At 54.0% G+C, this 19,824-nt stretch overlaps 1 protein-coding gene across 28 annotated transcripts in view; it reads left to right on the forward strand.

Annotated features, from left to right (window-relative positions):
• Positions 1 to 19,824, forward strand: part of TACC2 (transforming acidic coiled-coil containing protein 2) — a 197,624-nt gene that overhangs the window by 146,122 nt on the left and 31,678 nt on the right. For 19 of the 28 annotated variants that reach the window (XM_081268755.1, XM_081268758.1, XM_081268740.1 and 16 more), the window contains 3 exons: positions 9,047 to 9,183; positions 16,259 to 17,567; positions 19,072 to 19,107. In XM_081268755.1, the coding sequence (XP_081124881.1) occupies positions 9,047 to 9,183; positions 16,259 to 17,567; positions 19,072 to 19,107 (1,482 nt within the window). Of the gene's footprint in view, positions 1 to 9,046; positions 9,184 to 16,258; positions 17,568 to 17,745; positions 17,913 to 19,071; positions 19,108 to 19,567; positions 19,602 to 19,824 lie in introns of those variants that run through there. The other 9 variants (XM_081268766.1, XM_081268748.1, XM_081268753.1 and 6 more) reach the window with 3 other exon arrangements.

Genomic DNA, 19,824 nt, shown 5'->3' on the forward strand with positions numbered 1-19,824 from the left:
AACTTAGTGAGACCCTGTCTCAAAATGAGAAATAAAAAGGGTTGGGGATGTGGCTCAGTGGTAGAGCCAACCCTAGGTTCAATTCCTAGTAATGCCCCCCCCCCCCAAACAACAACAACAACAACCAAACAAAACCCCAAAATTAAAACCAAATGTGTTTTTACCAAGTTGGGCAAAGCTCCAGAGTCTCTGAAGGCCTCTCCCTGGTCCAGCAGGGAGTGTGACCAGGGGGGACAAAGGTGGGATGCTGCTTGGATCCCCCCAGGGGCTCCCCAGGCTTCCTGGGCCTCTGGAATTTCTACCACCTGATGGAATGTGGGTGCAAGGTGTGTATGTTGTTGAACACAGTGATCCTCAGAGCGATCCACGTTCACATGGAGTGAAACAGCAGGGGGAGGTGCTGCAGGGAGGTGCATCCTGCGCAGTGAGAGCCACGGACCCGCCCCATTACTGTTATCCATTGTGATTTACAGGCATTGAAGTACCAGCTTAAAGGGAAAGTTACAAATGACAAATTATAAAGTCAAGACACATGGCCTTTAATTATTAATGGGCAGTGCAGTGTTCATGTTAGCAGGGCAGCTTCCTCCTGACTGGAGGGGGAAGAGAGGAGGGGAGGTGGAAGCCTGGGAAACCTAGAGCCATGGTGCCGGGGCAGGTGGAGGCAGAGAATTCAGAGATAGATACAAAGATGTATGGCGGTGGGGGAGAAAGACAGACACACACACAGAAAGACAGAAAGAGCTGGGACCTGGGTCCTTGGACCAGAGCTGCTCCTTCCCCCTGTAGAGCCGAACCCCCATGGCCCACTCTTTAGAAGAGTCTGCTCTGAGATCACCCATCCCTTTCGTGTCCCCTTGACCCTAGGATGGCATTGCCCTTTGCCCAGGCTCTCCAGACACTCTCTGTAGGAGCTGAGAATCCAAGCCTTTGCAGGCCTGGTGGCCTGGTGTGGGCCTTCCCACTGGTTGAATGAAAGAATGGGCCAAAGCAAAGGGGAGAGAGGTGAGGAGGGACGAGTGGCAGGAGTCACCTGCTGGCCCGACTCACTGCCCCCTGGGGTGTCCCTGAACCCTTCCCCTGGGGGTGAAAATGCTCTAGAAAACTGGACGCATCCAAATGGACCAGAGACTGACCTGCCGACAGACTCCCTGGTCCATGCCTAGGAGCTTCTGTGACCCAGGGGCAGGCACCTGGCTTAGGATGAGATTTGTGCCCTTGTCTCGGCTCATCCTCAGGACCTGGGGACTCGACGGTTTGAGAGTGGGGCTGGCTCACCTGCCCAGGTGCCCGCTGGTGATGGATGGCAGGTTCTGCTGCATAGTACTGGGAGGTCTTGCACTTCACTGTTGCGATGACTGGCCGATAATGAGGAGGAAGCCCTGAGGTGAGCGGATGTGGGGCAGATCCTTTCCTAGCTGTTCGCAGCCCCAGCCTGGTACTGGGGTACCTGCTTAGGAGACCATGCTTCAAACCAGAACACTCGGGAAGTGTAGACCATGATGCAGGGTGATGGCCCCAGGGAACCCCTGAGGGTGAGACAGGGTGGCCTGGGGGGAGCTGACCCTGGTGACTGTGTCTGTCCTAGATTCTTGCAGCCCCTCGGCTTTTGCCAAACTCCTGTTGGCTCCTTTTCTTTAATCTGTTGCCCTAAACATGATCCAGCTGCTCAGATCCCAGCTGGGTCTCCTTGGTCATGTCTGGGACCCATACGACTTTGGGAAGAACTTGCTGAACAATCTGAGCTGGTCCCCAAGTCCCCAGCAGTGTGTGACTGCTCTCCCTATTGGAGCTGGAGTCCTCCCCTGTGCCCTGGAAGCCTGGGTGTTTCTTGTTTCTGTGTTTAAATATCTTGTTCTGAATTCCAGAACCTCCCTAAGTGCTGCCTACCTGTGGGACTCTTTCTCTTCCTACAGAGACAGACAAGAATGTGAAAGTACATAAGCATTTATCTACATTTGTGTATGTTTATATGTCATTGTTTTATTATAAAGAAGCTCATACTTACATACGTTTCTTAATTGGCCTGCTTATTTCAACACATCATTTAGCTTGGAGCTCTGCTAACTGTCCTGCAACCCAACCCCTTCTAGGCGGATGGTGCCCAAAGAGGACCTGTTAATTTGCCAGGTCCTGGGGAAGCCCCCGAGGTTGGCTGGACAGTGCTACTCTCCTCCTTATGTGGCTCAGTAGTCACACACCCGTTATGGGTGCCCACCTCGATACCCTGCCCTTTCTAATTGATTTGGAGCCAAGGTTGGTGGTGCACACACCTGTAATCCCAGCAACTGGGGAGGCTGAGGCAGGAGGATCCCAAGTTCCAGGCCAGCCTCTGCAACTTAACGAGACCCTGACTTAAAATAAAAAGGGCTGGAGGTGTACTCACTGGTTGAGCGCCCCTGGGTTCAATTCCCAGTGCCACAAAAACAACTAATTTGATTTTGTTTCATAAACCAGATACTAAACCTCTTAGACCCGTGTATGAAATTATGAGAGCTAAATATGTTTCCAGAGAAGCCCAGAGAGCTTTTTGGAGGACTTTAGAGCAAGCTCTGTGCATGGGTTGGTGGAACAGGGAGGTTTCTGTGCTTTCTGGGGTCCTGGTTGGTTTAAAGTAAAGCTTCCAATTGGACTTACTCAGTAAGGAGCTCTGCTGCTAAGATGAGGTTTCAGGGACATGAGTGAATGGAAGTGGGGACGTGCAAGGGCAGCCGGTGCCCCTTTATTTTTCTTGAGTTTTGATTACGCTTGCTGGTGGGCACATGTGTACACACCCACTTGTGTACAGTGTCATGCTGAGCCGTTCTGCAGGTGCTGGCCTGTCCCTGGAGACAGGATTGATTCCATGGCTCAGGAAGGGTGAGACAGAGCTCTTATGATTCAGAGCAGCCATGTTCTGAGGACACACGCGGTTCAGACACCCTGGCCAGGCGGCAACCACACTCTACATGGCCTCCACATTCTCTTTCAATCTCCCAACTCAGTTGTTTTGAACAAATAAAATAGAAGGCCCAGCCAGCATGTGAGCAGATCACACCCCGGTTCTCTAATGCCTGGGGTCCAGGGGAAGAGTCAGAACTTGCAAATAATCCAAGGGCCTGGGAGGTCAAGTAGCTTGTCTAAGGTCACGTCTTTGTCAAGTGAGTGACATGACATTTGTTCTTTGGGCTCCTTGCCATTCACTCCACCTTCTGACTGACTGCCTTTTGGGGAAGTCTGCCTGTCCTCTTCCATTGGATTGTTTCCTTACGAAGGTCCCCTGACCTCTACTAGCTAAGTCATGGGCATAAACCCAAGGAGTTACATTTAATTTACAACTGGGTGTAACTGGGTCTGAGAGACCCTTCATCTGTGTGGGCTCTTTCCCCTTGGCCTGCCACCTCTCTAACCTGGGGCCAACTGGTATGGCCTTGGCCTTCGAGCTCTGCTAACCTCTCAGCACAGCCACCAAGTGATAGACACTTGGCCTCTGACAGCAGGACCATCTGATGAACCCAACAGACACTGGGTGCTGGGAATCTGGGGTAAATGTGTCTGCCTTGATTTTCCCTAGGTGACCGTAGGTGTTAGTCTAGAAAACTGGCAGCCTGGCTTGTCAGAGCTGACTTTGTGTTCCTGGAAGATGGCTCCTGAAGTCTGCTTCCCAGCTACCTGCCTGTCCCAAGGGGTTTCAGCATTTGGTGGTTGAAATTGTGTTCATGCCTCACCTCCGTGAGAGACATACATCAGAGCCAATTTCTTTCTCCAACCAGGATGGGTGCATTAAAGAAAAAGACCCTGGCATTCAGCCCCTGAGCATCTACCAGTTAGGTCAAGTCATTTAGACAGGAGGAGTGTGTGAGCTTGCACGTTTTGTGTGTGTGTGTGGGGGGGGGGGTGTTGGCTGGGATTTAGGGAAGTATTTTGTTGAATAGAATCTAGTATGCAGCAGTTTTGAAAATATGCACTTACTCACAGAATCATCAGACTCCTGCATGAGATGCAGATAAATGAGTTTGTCTAATCTGCTGAGGGTTCAGTTTTGTTTCTGGAAGCTGCCCCTCTCTTCAGGGACAGCAGATGGTCTTGGCCTAGAGATGTTGGCTGATCTTCCCCAAAGTAGAGCTTTTGGCCAGATCCGTGGCCATTGCCTGGGCTTCATCTTCAAGAGCAAGGTGGGGGGCGGGGTGAAGAAAGGGGCAGCCTGGCCTCAGGCAGCACTGACCTCTGCATGGAGCTCAGAGGGTGTGGCTTACATCATGGGAAGGCCCTGTGTCTAGCATGTTCTTTCACCCTGGGTGGGTGGTCCCAAAACTCCCATCCAGTCTCAGATAATTTTCATCTTGGGATTTGATCTAGAAATAGATAAACATGAGCACTCCTTACTAGCCAATCTTGATCATCAGGTAGCACTGGGTGACTTTGGGTTTCCAGGGTGGGCGTTGTGGTGCAGAACACAGACTCCTATTTGGAGGCAGCCCCTGATGGAGTCAGGCCTGGTTCTGTGGAATTTCTGGCTATGGCTGCCACAAACTGGCCAGAGACTTGGGCAAGTCACGCCAGGTCTCTGGGCCCCAGTTTCCTCACCTGTTTAAAAAAGATGGTGTTTTAATCAGCTTTTTGTCATTGTGACCAAAATACTCGAAAAGAACAATTTAGAGGAAAAAAAGTTTATTTTGACTCATGGTCTCAGAGGCTCAGTCCATAGTCGGCCAGCTCTAGCTCTGGGCCCAAGGTGAGACAGAGCATCCAGGTGGAGGGATGTACCTAGGAAAGCAGCGTAGAACCTGGCGACCAGGAAGCAGAGCTCTTCTCACCAAGGACAAAGTGTACACCCCAAAGGCACAGCCCGGTGACTTGCTTCCTCCAGCGATGACCTGCCTGCCCAGTTAATCCATACCAGTACTACTTAGGCCACAGCTCGCATAACCTAATCATTTCACCTCTGAACACTTTGCATCGTCTTCCGCCTGAGCTTTTGGAAGACACCTCATATCTAAACCACACAAATGGGATAAAAAGATGGCTTAATTTTTCTTTTGGAAACTTGTATGGTCTCTGCTACTTATTATCCCCAAACCTTGAATTTTCTCCAGTAAAAATTGAGCAAAATGGAACCACTTAGTGATGTGTTGGGAAGCCATATTTATAGTACCTTTTTATTAATAGATGCCCATGTTTTCATTATGTGCGCACACACTGATATTCACAGGTAGATCTGTATTTCTATATGTACAAGTGGATGTATATATTATTATATCATGTATGTGTGCTGGTCTTATACTACTTGATACTATCATAGTTCATATATAAGTAAAAACATAAAAATATTTAAACCAAATCACAAATAAAGGGGAAAGAGAGTCCACACTCTGGCTTTGGGGACAGTTTCATAACCTGTTTTGACACAGCGCATCATTGAGGAGGGCTGAACTCAGAATTGTGTTGGACAACCTCCAACTGTGGCTTTGAGATTTAGTCTTGAGAGCTCTGTGGATGTCTCTGAAATCTGAGAAAATAGCTGGATAAAAAAGCCCCTAAGTTGGCCTAACAGTTGGGGAGCCCTGCAGGCTCAGGTTTCCCTCTTCCCTGTGTGCCACCTCACACGGTAGCGTACCACCGTGTGCTGGTGGATGGTGTTGTGCAGGTGGGTGGCTCTCTGGCCCTGCCTGACTTGTTGAAGACTGTCCCCTGATTAGAGGACAAGCTCTGCAAACACAGGGGCTGTTTGTGATGAGCTCGTTGGTGATCAGGACCTGTCCTAGCACCGTGTGAGCAGGAGGGAAATCAGAGATAATGCTGCAGTGGGCACCCCCAGCCCCGGTGTCAGCTCTCAGTTCATCCACGACAGACTTTAGGATAAGAACATACCATAAATTGAGCTTGCTAAAAACATTTGGAAGCCACAGAAATCGTGAAAAGGGCATGGATTTTAAAGACAGTTTTGGATTTGAGCCCTGGCTTCCATCATTTGCTAACTAACTACGTGGCCGAGGGCAGAGTAATTTGCCTCTCTAAGCCATGATTGTTTCATCTGTAAAATGGTCTGTTTGAAGATTATAAGTAAGTGTACAAATGGGTTCAGTCCAGTGCCTGATGCATAACAAAATGTTCAACAAATTATAGTAATTATGCTTCTCATGCTGAGAATCAGAGTCACTGTGTTTATGTTTGGCTATTAAGAACTGTTCAGACCATAGAAATACACATATCGTATTTGCATACTTACTTATATGGTGAACATAGCATATGCCCATCTAGGGAAATATATTTACTTATAATTTAGGGATGTTTTAACAGATTGTAATGACAACATTTCTCTTTGTGATGCATACTTGTGGCATATTAATTTCCTCCCCCAACCCCATTCCAGTTTTAAAGTGTGTGGAGCCATCACAGAGTAATTTCTTACATTTTAGTTTTTTCTGGTTGGGGAACAAAAAAGAAAACAGCCTATGGGAATTGCCTTTGTGCCTTGGGGCTCCAAAACGCTGCTTTATTTTTATGTACAGACTCTTTGTGGGTGGACTGTAGAAATTTTTGCTCTTGGAAATGTTTCGAGCTCCTGGGAAACTGAATAGGGAAAAAAGAGCTAATTAAAAAAGCTGCCATCCGCCTCCTCTAATTAACTTGCTCTCCCCTCCCAGGAGAGGGCGCGGAAATATGAAAACAAGGCAGATGGCTCCGGAAGCGAGTGCCATTCCTGTGGCCCACGGTGGACCCCAGTGTTTTGATGCCGAAATAGTTAATAGTAAACAGGATAGAGGGCACAAAGGGCCTGGTGTGCCCCTGCCCTGCCCACCCCCCGGCGCTGCCTCCCACACAGGCCCCGTGAATGGCAGTCCTCCAAGCAGGTGTGCCATCGGCAGCTGCAGCTAGACCCCAAGAGCATCCGGCCCTCCCTGTTGCTGTGCTGTTGAGAAAGACCAGGGCTCTTTGTGCTCCAGAGTCACATGTCACCAGTGCCCAGGGATGCAGAAGCTAGGGAGACGGACACTCAGTCCCTCTCCTTGCATCTCAGCTTGGGTGGAGCGGCACTGGGGCCTCCGGATGCCAGCGAAGCTCATGGCGTCTGTGTCTGGTGGTGTGGCTAACTGTTTTGGTGATAATGAAAGAGATTTAGATCTCAAAGATACCAGCGAGGACATTAGGGCTGGGAATTCGGGGGACAGAGGCTGTTCTTCCGTGGAGATGGCTTTTGGCTCCTGGCGGATGTGGTCTCCGGTGGAATGGGCCCGGTGGATGTGGACGGTGGTGAGCAGCAGTCGGGCTCCCGGGCCACCGACCCTTCGAGGAGGCTCTGGAGAAAGGCAAGTTGGCTTTGTGCATCTTGTCAGTATTGCCCCGATGCTGGGGGCAGGGTGGGGAAGCCAGTTCCCAGAGTCCACCCCGGCCACCAAGGTGATCCAGGCTCTCCTTCCTCTTTGCTGCTGTGTGGGGTGACCTCCTGTGTTCTCATATTTGTAAACAGACTCTGCAGAATCGCACGTGTTTAGATGTGTCACCGTCCCTGTGGGGATGGGTCTTAAATTCTCCTCTTGGACAAAAGCTTAGTCCTTTAATATTCATGTGTGTGTGTGTTAAAAAGTCAGTTTCCCTGTTGTGTTTGCATGAATTATAAGTATTTACTCATGAAACTCAATACTGTGCTGGCTTCTGCCCAGTGGAGCCCATCAAAAGCAGCTCTGGTGTTTGTTCATGTCTTTGGGTCCCTGGAGGACCTCATGGCTGGTTAGAGGAGTCAGGGTCCTTATGGGGGGTGGATGGGGGTGACCTCTGACACTATGAGTCTCTCACAAGGGAACTCGCCAAATGGCCCCTTTCTGTCCTCCTGGCAGATAGTGGAGGGATTGGTTTGGTTCCTGGTGCTCTCTGGCTGTTGGTCTTTAGAAGATGGTGGCCTGTACCTAGTCACTGGTCCTCTGACCCGGGAGAGGCCAGCAGTGTGCCTGCCCCACACTGTTGGCCTACCTGGCTCAGCGGCACAGGTGCAGCCCAGTGTGTTCCCCGTCACCTGCCCCATTACCGCCTGCCAAGGTCATTCATGCCAATGTGCAGCTCTCAGAGCCCACCCTCTTGGTAGTTAACCGCCTTGTTGCAAATGAACCCATTGGTGTTCGGGTTTATTTATCATATTCTGAGGTGGGAACTGGCCCGCTGCTGACGCTTCCACGCTGACCGTCCACGTAGCTGTGGTTGGGCGCCTGTCCACGGGCAGCTGGAGCCAGTGTACTGCTGCCCTCTGGCCCAGGCAGCATGCGGGGCAGTGACCTGGGGAGCCTCATCTTCTGGCTTAAGATGGAGCACCTGTGGAAGCAGGTGAGGGAGCAGGGCGGTCTGCTGGGCTGTCTTAGCCCAGGGCAAGGCTTTGGCCATGGGCTGCCCATGTGACAGACAGTAGCTTCTTGGGGCGGACTTTTGGTCCACATCTCCAGGTGGAGAACCTTTCTTGTCCTGCAGGGCCCACAAGAACCGTGTCCACACCCTCGGGCTCCCAGGCAGTGCTTTGTGGCTTGGCCTGGTGCCCGTCTTTGCTGGCTCTCTGGCTTTCACTCACTCATAGAGGCCCATTCACTGTCCTTGGTGTGGGGCTCTGGGTTCTGTGAACAAGCATGGCATGTACAGCCCCGTGGAGGAAAAAGAGGGCATGATTATTAGCAAGTGAATAAATCTCTGCTGACAGTTTATGAGGGGCGCTGGGAAGGAGGGAGAGGGGCACGGACACCTAACTCCATGGGGTGGGAATTTAGGTGACAGGAACCACCCTGTCCAACACGCATACTGCCCTGGGTCTGAATGGACGCCAAGGAGTGGGTACCAGAGTTCCTCCGGAGAGTCTGCTGTGGGCGAATTTCCCCTGAGGTGACAAGTATGTGATTTGAGTAGAGCTGAGTTCAAAGAATAAGGGGTTTGGTCATAATCAAGTCCTCACTTTCTCACCTCTGTCCCCAGGTGGTTGAATTGAGGGCCCACCTCTAGCTGCCCCTGTGGCTGGTGCTGTGTTGGAGCGCAACGTGCAGAATTGCCATTGGCCCCGTCTGACCTGTCTCTCTCCTCTCTCCTTCAGGAGTTCTGACTCTGAAGAAGCATTTGAGACCCCGGAGTCAACAACCCCTGTCAAAGCTCCACCAGCCCCACCTCCGCCACCCCCTGAAGTCATCCCAGAGCCTGAGGTCAGCGCACCACCAGCCCCGGAAGAACCAGGTAACGCAGGGCCCGGGCCCGGGCCCGGGCCCCTGGGAGACGGGCGGTGACTCCTGGCAGTGCCACTGGAGGCAGATGCCCACCCCAGCACAGAGGGAGCAAGACTCTCAGACTAGTCACAGCCCGCAGCACTGGGCCTTGACTCTGGGCTGTGTCCTGTGTTTTGCAGGTTGTCGTCAAGGCTGGGGTGAGCGCCTACAGTGGATCGGGCTGGATTGGCCTGGGTGTGCTTTGCACTGGGAGCTTGTTACCCAGAGACTCAGATGGTGTGGAGCTGGAGCAGCTGGGTCCTGGAACTTTCCAGCAGAATGTTGGATTCTGCTTTTTGACCCCGTGCTCCTGTGAGAGTGTCAGGCTTTGTCCAGCTGATGTGACTTTGCACTTGTGTTCCAAGCACAGAGTCCCCATGGGCTGGGGAGTAAGAACAGAGAATCTGCCCATGCTGGCCAGAGCCTCACCACCCTGGGGCTACCTGATTTTTCTTGCTTCTCCACACCCACCCTCCCCTGCTGTGAGTGGCAACACCTTTAGAATCTGTTTAGACATGGGGATTGCTGAGGATGGAACAGAGCCTGCCCCACCTCTTGCTGCCCCATGGCTGGTGCTGTGTGCTTTCCCCGGTTTCTCCAGTGGGGATAAAGAGACACCCTTCTTAGAAAGCTTAAGAGAGTCCTGGAAGGAGACGCGGCCTGCCTGAAATGGCCCCCCCACGGGCGGGTCAAGGCCAGGTGGTGCTGTGCTAGGGCCTGGATGGCTCAGGGTCCCACACTGTAGGACCCACTCGGACCCTCCCTGGGTCCCGCCCTCCCCGCCTAACAAGCATGGGGAGCTGACTCCCTCCAGACCTCGTAAGCCTCCCGCAGCCACTGGAGGTCCACCCCAGCCCCAGTCCTAGCCATCTTCCCCTCCAGCCTGCGGAGGAACTGGGCTGAGGCTGGGACCTACAGGCTGGGTGTGCACAGCTTGGCTCAAGGCAGCCAGGAGGGACGGAGCTGGCAGTGGGCAGAGGGTCGGGATGAGGCTGGGCCTCCGTTTGTGCTCCTGCCTGGGTCAGGAGTCAGCCGAGCTGTACAATAGAATAATATTTTGACCTTGATGTTGATTTTAGAAAGTAAAAGTTGGAATTGATTTCATCTGCCCGGGTGTAAGAAGGCCAGTGATTGAAAAAGGATAAGGCCAGGGCTTTGGCCCTGACAGGTGGGCTTCCCCGGGGCAGAGGAAGATGGGAGAGGCCATTTCCATGAGAGCAGAGCCTTGGCTGGGGTGGGACCCGTTGTTTTCATGTCTCCCGTCTTCAGCGTCTCCTCAGCCAGCAGCAGAGTCAGGGCTCTGCTGAGTCAGGACGGAGACTGGGCTCAGAGAGCGTGAGGATTGGTATTTATCTGACAGGTGGGGAAGACCCAGAGGGCTGCTTGCAGTTCCCAGAGAGTCATTTGCTTCCCTTCCTTTATTTTATATCATCATGTAAAAATGTATTTCCCGTACGGGTTTTACAAATTGCCCAGTTTTTGATGATAAGTGACTGAATGACCAACACCTTGTGAACCCTGGGTCAAGCACATGATTAAGGTCCCTGCAGGGCAAGGTCATTTCATGACCATGGGCTCGTCTTCTGTGGTCCGATTCCCTGCTTGCTCTCAGGAACAGTTTTCCACTTCTTTTTGTTGCTGTTCTTCCTTGTGCCAAAGCTGAGAACAATCTCCATTCTTAAAAACACACACACGCCACACCCACCTCTTCCTTAGGTGGCGGTTATAAGAGTGAACATGATGAGGCTTATGGGAGGGCCCCCGGGGGAAGGGGCTGGGGATGTGGATTGCCACTGAGTCACAGTCCTCAGAGCCTTTGATTACACCCCTGGAGTGGAGCAGGGAGAATGGAGACTTTCCGCCCGTCCTGAGAACTGCAGGGAGGCTGAGGGGAGGATCCTGCGAGGACTGGAAGGTTAGACTCACCACTGCCCCACGTCCCCCCTGCTTGGGCTGCATAAAGGCCCATTTGATTTGCCGCCCCCAGAAGTGGCATCCCCTCATCCATTCTGCAGACCCGCATGGGGCACTGCAGAGGCGTGAGAAGTGCCTGTGCTGTGGCATGGGGGGCTGTGGGGGGCCCTAAAGAAAGGCTTGTCCTGGGAACCATGGGAAAGAATGGGCAGGAGAGGAAGAGCTATTGTTTGGCTTTCCTCTTCAGCGCCTGGAATGTTACCAAAGTTGCCCGAGGAACCTCGTGAAATAACAGACCAGACCTTTGGCTGTGGACACAGAGGGGTTTGCCCTTGCCTTTGCCCCTGTCTGGGGTGGGGCAGGACTCTTGGAGCCCAGCTTCCTTATCTGTAAATGAGGAGGGCCACCTGCAGGGCCTCTGAGATCCCTCCCCTCTGACCTGGGGGTCCTGTGGATGGAATGCTTGGCTATTGTACAGTGGCTGTGTGATCAGAACTCAGATCTGGCCACTGGGGACACAATGAAATATCACACGAGGCATAACATTTCCCACTTAAGCCTCTGCCCTGTGTTGGGCCTGGGCTTGGACTTTTGAGTGTGTCATCTCCCATCCAGGTGAGAGAATTCTCCTTCACGCACGTGACACCCCTTTCCCAGGATGACTCCTTGCGCTAGAAAGCGGGCTGCTGTCCACGTGGCGCTGTGGGCAGCTGCACTCAGCCCCTGACCTGCTGCTGGCTCTGCGGAGGTGCTGGGAGCATGGCCACTGTGGTCGCTGATGCCCAGACGGCTGCAGGTGCAGCTCTGTGAGACAGCCCGTGCTGCGAGCTGCAGCCTGGGCCACACCAAGGCAGAGGGCAGGGCACAGGACTGTCAGGGGACAGCAAGTAGACAGTCAGCAGGGCGCGTAGCAGGGGGTGGGGGCAGCGAGGAGGGTTCAGTTGAACATTGTCCTCCACCGGGGACAAAGCTTGTATATTCATTCTTGCTGGGAGATTGCCCCCTGTTGGGGTCTCGGAGGTGACTGGAGCCACCCTGCACCCTGAATGCCTTCAGCTTTCCTCTCTCCCCAAAAAGTGGTGGCCCACGGGGCTCCAGCTGTGGACTGCTGCTGTCATCTTGGCTCAGGAAGGTTCCCAGTGCCAGGCCTGGCGGCAGAGTTCCCGATGGCTTGCGTTTCCACTGTGCCCTCCACAGAGGACCCTGTTCCCTGTGTGCTGTCACTGGAGCAATCCATGTGGGTACTCACCCGGGAGACAGGTGGCCTTCTGGGCCGGGCATCCCAGAAACCAGAGAGGTGAGAGCCTGTCCCAGCCTTGGCAGGGTACAGGGAGCAGCATCGCTGAGGCATGTGCAGGATTTGGGGGCTGTGCCTGTCATTTCCTGGCTCTTGCTGTGCCCTGAAACGAGTACTTAGGTGGCTCCCTGACGTCGTCCTCATAAGAATGTCTGGTTTACAGCCGAGGCTTGGAGGGGACAGCAGCATGCCCCAGGTTGGCATTGCCTTGGTCTGTTCTGGCAGTCGTAATCACCACCCAAGGACCTCACCTCCTGATACGGTCACCTTGGGAGGGAGAATCGGTATGGGGATTTCTGGAGGGCGCAGATTCAGGCCATAGGGTGCAGCAAGGGGGGGCAGGGCTTTTGAGACCAGGGGCTCCCCAAGCACTCAGGCACCCCTTGGCTGGCTGCTCCCCTCTTGGCTGTGTCCCATGTGCCCATGTCTCTGGAACAGGGAGGCTGCAGGGGGCCCTGAAGCACAGCCCATCCTGAGGACCCCTGGGTAAGGCGGGTGTGGTTGTGTCAGCTGCAGGTGGCAGGTGTCTGGGCCACTTTACTGCCCCTCTGCCCTTCCTGGGGATTCCCTCGTTTCCAAGTGCACCCACTTTTCCCTTACCTTGTGGGTCACGTGGCCCAGCCCGGAGTCCTATTGGAGCCCCAACCCTCAACGTGACTGTATTTGGAGATGGGCCTTTTAGGAGGCACTGAGGTTAACGGGTCAGAGGATGGGCCTCGATCCTATAGCACTGGTGGCCCTGTGAGAAGAGAGGAAAGGCCGTGTGAGGACAGTGAGAAGCGCCTTCTTCAAGCTAAGGAGAGAGGCCTCTGGAGAGGCCAAATCCACTGACACCTTGATCTTGGATCTCCAGCCTTCAGAACTGTGAGGAACAAATTTCTGTTGTTTAAGCCCCTAGTCTGTGATAGTTGCTATGGCAACCTGAGCTGAGTGACAGAGCTGAGAAACCCCAAGTGAGCTCTTTCATGTGATGAGCCTGGATACTAACTTTGTCCTCACACTGAGTCAGAAATGTGGAGTTGCCGGGTATAGGTTTCCAGGGCAGGCTGTGCCCAGGTCTGCACCAGCTACAGGACAGAGGGCATGTTGATGCCGATGGATTGGCCTGGGGTCTAGTCCTTCCTCACCTTTACCTGCTTTTCCTGCCTCTCCGTGACTGGCAGGTCACTGAGAGGCACCTTGGATTGTAAAATGAGTGGTCTTCATGCAGATGTGTATGGACCTCAAAAAGTCCAGTGGGAACCCAGTGGACCCACACCTGCTTTGGAAAGATCAAGGCCTGCACGTGGCAGTGGCCTCTCGCATGGCAGGGCTTCCCAGACCTGTGATGAATGCCATGGAGCAGCTTGAGGACCACACACCAACAGAGCAGCTCTCAACCAGGGACAGCTTTGCTCCCCAGGGGACATGGGGTAATGTCTGAACACATTGCTGATGGTCTCCGCTGGAGTGGGACATGCTGCCGATGTCTACTGGGTCGAGGCAAGGGGTGCTGTACAGTGTGCCCAGTGAACACCCGGCCCCCAGGACAGAGATCTGAACAGCCCCAAATACCCATCATGCCCAGGGAAAGCAATGCTAAGCAGGTTGAGGTCTCGGGGCCCATGGTGGGAAGCTGTGTTAAGCAGGAGGAGCTCTTTCTTCCGGGGAAAGCAAATGAGCAGATGGTTAAGCGGCATATATGCTGATTGCAGCACGATTCAGGGAGAACTCCTGACTTCAGAAGGCTGCGGAGACCGAGCAGCAGTTTAGCAAAGGAGGGCTGGCACGGTGGCCTTGCTTGGAGATGACAGGCCCCTTCTCTCCCTGTTGAGGCCCATGTGGCTCCCCTGCTCCTCCTCATCCTCTTTGGGCCTCTGTCCTCTGTACCCAGTGTCCAGGGTCCTCCACAGGGCAGGACAACACGGTCACTGCTGATGGGAAGACGAGGTGCTCAAGGACACAAAGTCCCCCAGGAACAAGGAGGGGAGTTCATCTCAGAAAGAAGAGTGGCACCTGTTCTTTTGAGATGAGCAGGAAGCAGTGGGGTCAGGTGATGGTGGAGAAATCATTTGGTGGGAAGAGCTGAGCCCAGGCTCCGGTCAGGTTCTCCGTATTCAGGGTGTGCACTCCTAGCTGGGCCTGGGTGAGGAGAGAAGAGAAGGCCTGAGGCCTGGACCGGCTCATCATGGTTCCAGAAGGTGCTCTCAATCCAGGAGGCATTTACTGAGTGCAGAACAGAGTGTGACAGTGGAGGAATCGGGTAGAGGAGACGAGTTCCTGCTGGGGAGGCCTGTGTGCTCGTCTCCCCTGCCTGATGGGGCTCAGTGCAGCTCCAGGAGAGAGCCCTGCTCGTGAGCAAGGTTTGGTCCCTACCAGGGACAGCTCAGCCACCGGTGGAAGACACCTCTATGGGCATTTCCCAGGCCTGTTTATGGGGCGATGGGTAGGGCTGCCAGATTCGGCAAACAAAAGTGCAAGGTACCCAGTTAAACTTGAATCTCAGGTAATAAATGATTATGATGTAGACATCCTCTTACTAAACCCGTATTCATTCATCTGAAGTCAAATTTAGCCCAGCATCCTGACTTTAGGGGCAGTTTTCCCACAGCATAGGGACCGGCCACAGACGGCTCAGGGTCCGCCTCGTTGGCAGAGACTCCCTGGAGCCTGCCCCTGTGCCCAAAGCAGCCTGTCCTCTGGACTCAGAGGGACACGGTACTGTAAGGGAAGCACACTTGGGCAACACCGCATGTCACATTTGTACCAACTTTTCCTGTCCCTTGTTCTGCATGCTCCCTGTACTGAGGACTTTACAACATGGGCCCTCTTGTCCAGTAACACGTTTTTAATTTTCTGGAAGACCATTGCCAGCATCCTTTGATGCTCAGACATCTGGGAGCCCAGAAATGCATGAGAATGTCCCTGGTGCAAGCAGAGCCCAGAGTAGCCAAGCTTAGGCCAGGGCTGGCCGGATCCCCAGGGAGCGGCAGGGCGGAGAGGTCACAGAGCACCATGTGGCCAACATTTGGTATATCTACAGCCTCCTTGGCCAGCAGTCGACGAGGAGAGAGGGAAACCATGAAGAGAAGAGAATGAACAGTTAGTTGGCAAGGCCAAGGACAGGCGGGAGGGATTGCTCAGAGAGGTTCCAGGTGACATCTGGAGGGGCAGGTGGCAAAGGACAATCTCAGTCCTGTTTCCATCCCCTGGGGTCCTCCACTTAAAAGCTGTGGCTCTTCCTCGCGTGGTTCTGAGTCGTCAGGAGCAGGGTGCCCATGAGCTAGCTAACGTGGAAAGCTGACTACCCTGCGCTGCCTGTTCTCCTGTCCTGCTCCTCTCCCATTGTCCAACCACACTGGCCTCTTGTCCCGTTCCTCTAACAGACCAAGGGTGCTCCTGCCCCCCAGGCCCTTTCTGCCGAGGATGCTTCTTCCTCGGACATCCTCCTGGTTGTGTAAGACCTTGGGTCTGGTCTTTGATCAAAGGGACTTTGCGTAATGATCTTACCTAAAATGGTGATCCCTTTCCCTGCCCTGGTTTTCTCCCAGCACACAGCACCATCTGACAGTCTGGGTTGTTATTTTGTTGTCTCCTCACCGTCGTCCTCTTGAAGGCTGCAACTTCCAGGATCACATCTACTTTGTCCATTTCCTTTTTGAGTCCTCAGCGTGGTGCCTGGTCCCATCCCAATCAGGCACTTGGTAAATGCATTTTGAGGGAACTGAGGTTAACCTGCCCAGGGTCTGGTGCTAGTCACCCATGGATGGGGTCTGTCACCCTCTGTCTGAAGGGCAGCCGTCTGGCACGAGGTGAGGCATGCTCTCGAGTGACAGCTCTGTCTCCATTTCCCCAGGATGTGGCTGTGAGACGGTCACCGTCCCTGATGGCCCACGCAGCGACTCCGTGGAAGGCAGCCCCTTCCGCCCTCCACACTCCTCCTCTGCCGTCTTCGATGAAGACAAGCCGATAGCCAGCAGTGGGACTTACAACTTGGACTTTGACAGCATCGAGCTGGTGGATAACCTCCAGAGCTTGGAGCCTCGGCCCTTGGACTGTAAGAGCCAAGAGTGCAAGGCCAGCGCGCGGAGGAAGTCCACCGAGTCCGTGCCCCCCGCCAAGTCCACGCTGTCCCGCTCCCTGAGCCTGCAGGCCGGTGACTTTGATGGTGCTTCCTGCTCAGGCAGCCCCGAGGCCGCGGCCCTCGCCCCGGAAGCAGGCAGCACAGGCTCGTGCAGTGCTTCCAGTACCCTCAAGCGAACTAAAAAACCCAGGCCACCGTCCCTGAAAAAGAAGCAGAGCACCAAGAAGCCCACAGAAACCCCCCCAGTGAAGGAGACCCAGCAGGAGCCAGCAGAGGAGAGTCCGGTCTCCAACGAGGAGTATCTGGCATCGGAGACGAAGACGGAGCCGGCCGCGGCAGAGGGCTCAGGGTCCGCCTCGTCGGAAGAGACGCCCCCGGAGCCTGCTGCTGCGCCCAAAGTCGCCTGTCCTCTGGACCCAGAGTGTGCCGAGGGCGCCAGCCCCTTGGCTTCTGGAGGTGGCAGGGTGCAGAACTCACCTCCTGTTGGGAGGAAAACGTTGCCTCTTACCACGGCCCCCGAGGCCGCGGAGGAGACCCCGTCGGATAGTGGGGGGCAAGAGGACTCCCCGGCCAGAGGGCTCTCAGTGAGGCTGGAGTTTGACTATTCTGAGGACAAGGGTGGTTGGGACAACCAGCAGGAAAACCCCCCTCCTACCAAAAAGATAGGCAAAAAGCCAGTTGCCAAAATGCCCCTAAGGAGGCCAAAGATGAAAAAGACACCCGAGAAACTCGACAACACTCCTGCCTCACCTCCCAGGTCCCCCGCTGAGCCCAATGACATCCCTGTGGCTAAAGGTACCTACACCTTTGATATTGACAAGTGGGATGACCCCAATTTTAACCCCTTTTCTTCCACCTCAAAAATGCAGGAGTCTCCCAAACTGCCCCAACAGTCATATAACTTTGACCCAGACGCCTGTGATGAGTCCATTGATCCCTTTAAGACATCCTCTAAGACCCCCAGCTCACCTTCTAAATCCCCAGCCTCCTTTGAGATCCCAGCCAGTGCCATCGAAGCCAATGGAATGGATGGGGACGGGCTGAACAAGCCCGCCAAGAAGAAGAAGACGCCCCTAAAGACGTAAGTTCAGGGGTGAAGGTGGTGAGGATCGGAGGCAGGGAGGGGTAGTGCCGTGACCCTCAGTCCTGGGTAACCCTCAGCTGCCCTGACCTCGCCCTGCTTGCCACCGTTTTCCCAGGCAGGCAGGATATGTGTTCCCGTTCCTCTCTGAGGCCACCGTGGGGCATTTTCCCTCCAGAGCCCGGTGGGGTCAGGAGGCCTGGATCTTTCATGTGAATAAGTCAGTGGTCTCAAGCGGCCTCTAGCAGAAGACCTGACCTTCAACTCTAGGGGAGTGTGGGAGGCCCTTCAGAAGGGGAGCAGTCGCAAGAGACCTGACCAGCTCCTTGTTGGTGACCGGGACCTTTTGCCTGTTGAGCGTGGGTATTGCCTTCTGAGCGAGAGCCAGGAGCTGTACCCTGTAAAACACTGTTCAGATGTAGAGTATCTGTTTCTTCCTGGCACGAGGCCAGCCCAGAACCCAACACGGTGGTGGGCTCCAGGAGGTGGGGGGGAGCGTACCCTGGGCCGCTCCCTACACCTGACCAGCCAGGCTGTAAGTCCAAAAGAGATCAGAGAAACCTGCAAAGGGCAGGGAGACCCTGCCACCTCCAGGGAGCCGCTAATAATGGAGTCTTGTCCAACGTGGCCGAGTACATGGCCCTGGAGTCCCGTGTGGCTGCGCTCCAGCGTTCATTCCAAGCCCCGGCTCCGGCTTGGCTGGCTACAGGCCATTCTAGGGCTCTGGGCCACATGCAGTATGGTTGGCTGCTGAGCCTCTGCTGTTGTGCTGGGAGGCATCGTCTATAATTTATCGAGACTCCAGAGACCAGTCTCCCAGGGGCAGCGCAAAAGAACAGGTAGCAGTCTCTTCAGGTCTGCTTGGGATGAGCTAGACAGGGTGACTCACTTACCTCTGTTCTGGGCTCCCTCATGCATTGAGCATCTGACCACTGGGGCTTCCTGAGAAGAGGTTCTGCGTAGCTGGCTTTGGCCTTGTACCACCCCACTGCCTGGTGGAGGCTGGGAGGTCATTCTGGCCAAAGCTGTGGATTTTTCTTAGGTCGTCTCTTCCATCAGCCTCTTCCTAGATGGGCCACAGGACCCATGCTGGAATAGGAATCTGAAAAGCTTACTCCAAAGCATGGTCTTTAGAATAGGAGTGAACTTGTAGCCACATTCTCTGACAGCCTGGTTACATTCCATCCCCAACCACTTTGTCCTTTGAGCATTGAAGCTAATAGGCCTGGAAGCCGAGCCCACATCTTGTGGTCTCACCCCTCCCTGGTGGATGGGGTGTTGGCTTGGAAGCTCCTACCCCAGCGTGACAAAGGTCTCAGGACAGGGCCCTGTGCATGATCCGAACCTAGGGAGGTAGCGGTTCCCCGGGGCCCCTTCGCAAAAAGCTGGCAGAATCTGCAGAGGGTGACGGTGGCATCCTAGCCCGCCAGGAACGGTTGTCTGCAGATCTATCCTTTTGTCAGTTGCTCTGTCTGTCTCTCTCTTCTTTGTCTTCTGGTCTTAGGATGGTTGAAGATGTGATGTCTGTGTGTTCTCTGTTGTAAGTAATTTAACGCAATCCGCCTCTTTCGCCCCCTGTGCTTGTCCCTCCTTTGTTTCTGCTTGCGACCCCTCTTGAGTTCCTCTCCATGCTGCTGCGGATGTGTTTCTGGGGTGGGCCCCTGGAATGACAGGGCACAGGGCTCCCCGGCAGCAGAGGTTTTTCTGTATCATAGTGATTAGCATAGAGAGACTGCTTGGCTGTGAAATGTGATTATCCAACATATGCCTGCTTGTTGGGAATGGAATTTTCTCTCTCCCTGCATACTGGATGCCTTCATCTGAAACCCATACTTTTTTTTTTTTTTAACTCCTCATTTCATTCTTTGATTTAAATTGGGCTGGCAGGCGATGGCTTTCGATAGCACTGCGGCTTTATGCTCACTGTTCACTCAAAGCTTAGGCAGAGACTGTCCTCGCCAATATGCGAAGCATAACTGTTTGGATCATTCCAAATTCAGATCTCCAGGAGCCCCCTGAAAGGTGAGGCCAGTCCAGAGTGAACCCCACAGCTGAAAGCCATCACCAGGCTGCCCTGAGCCATGCCCTGGGTCACTTAGTTCCCCAGCCAGGTATCAGCACGCTTCATCTGCCATCCGTGAGTCAAGCATCAGTGCAACTGACCACCTGTGTGCCTCTGCTGCTCCCCGCCCCACCCCCACCAGGGGGATCCTGTGAGCAGTGTCCAGGGCTCCAAAGCCAATGGCTTCACCCTGAC

The sequence above is a fragment of the Spermophilus citellus genome (genome assembly GCF_964194105.1).
Source record: "Spermophilus citellus genome assembly, chromosome: 15".
Taxonomy (NCBI): Eukaryota; Metazoa; Chordata; class Mammalia; order Rodentia; family Sciuridae; genus Spermophilus; species Spermophilus citellus.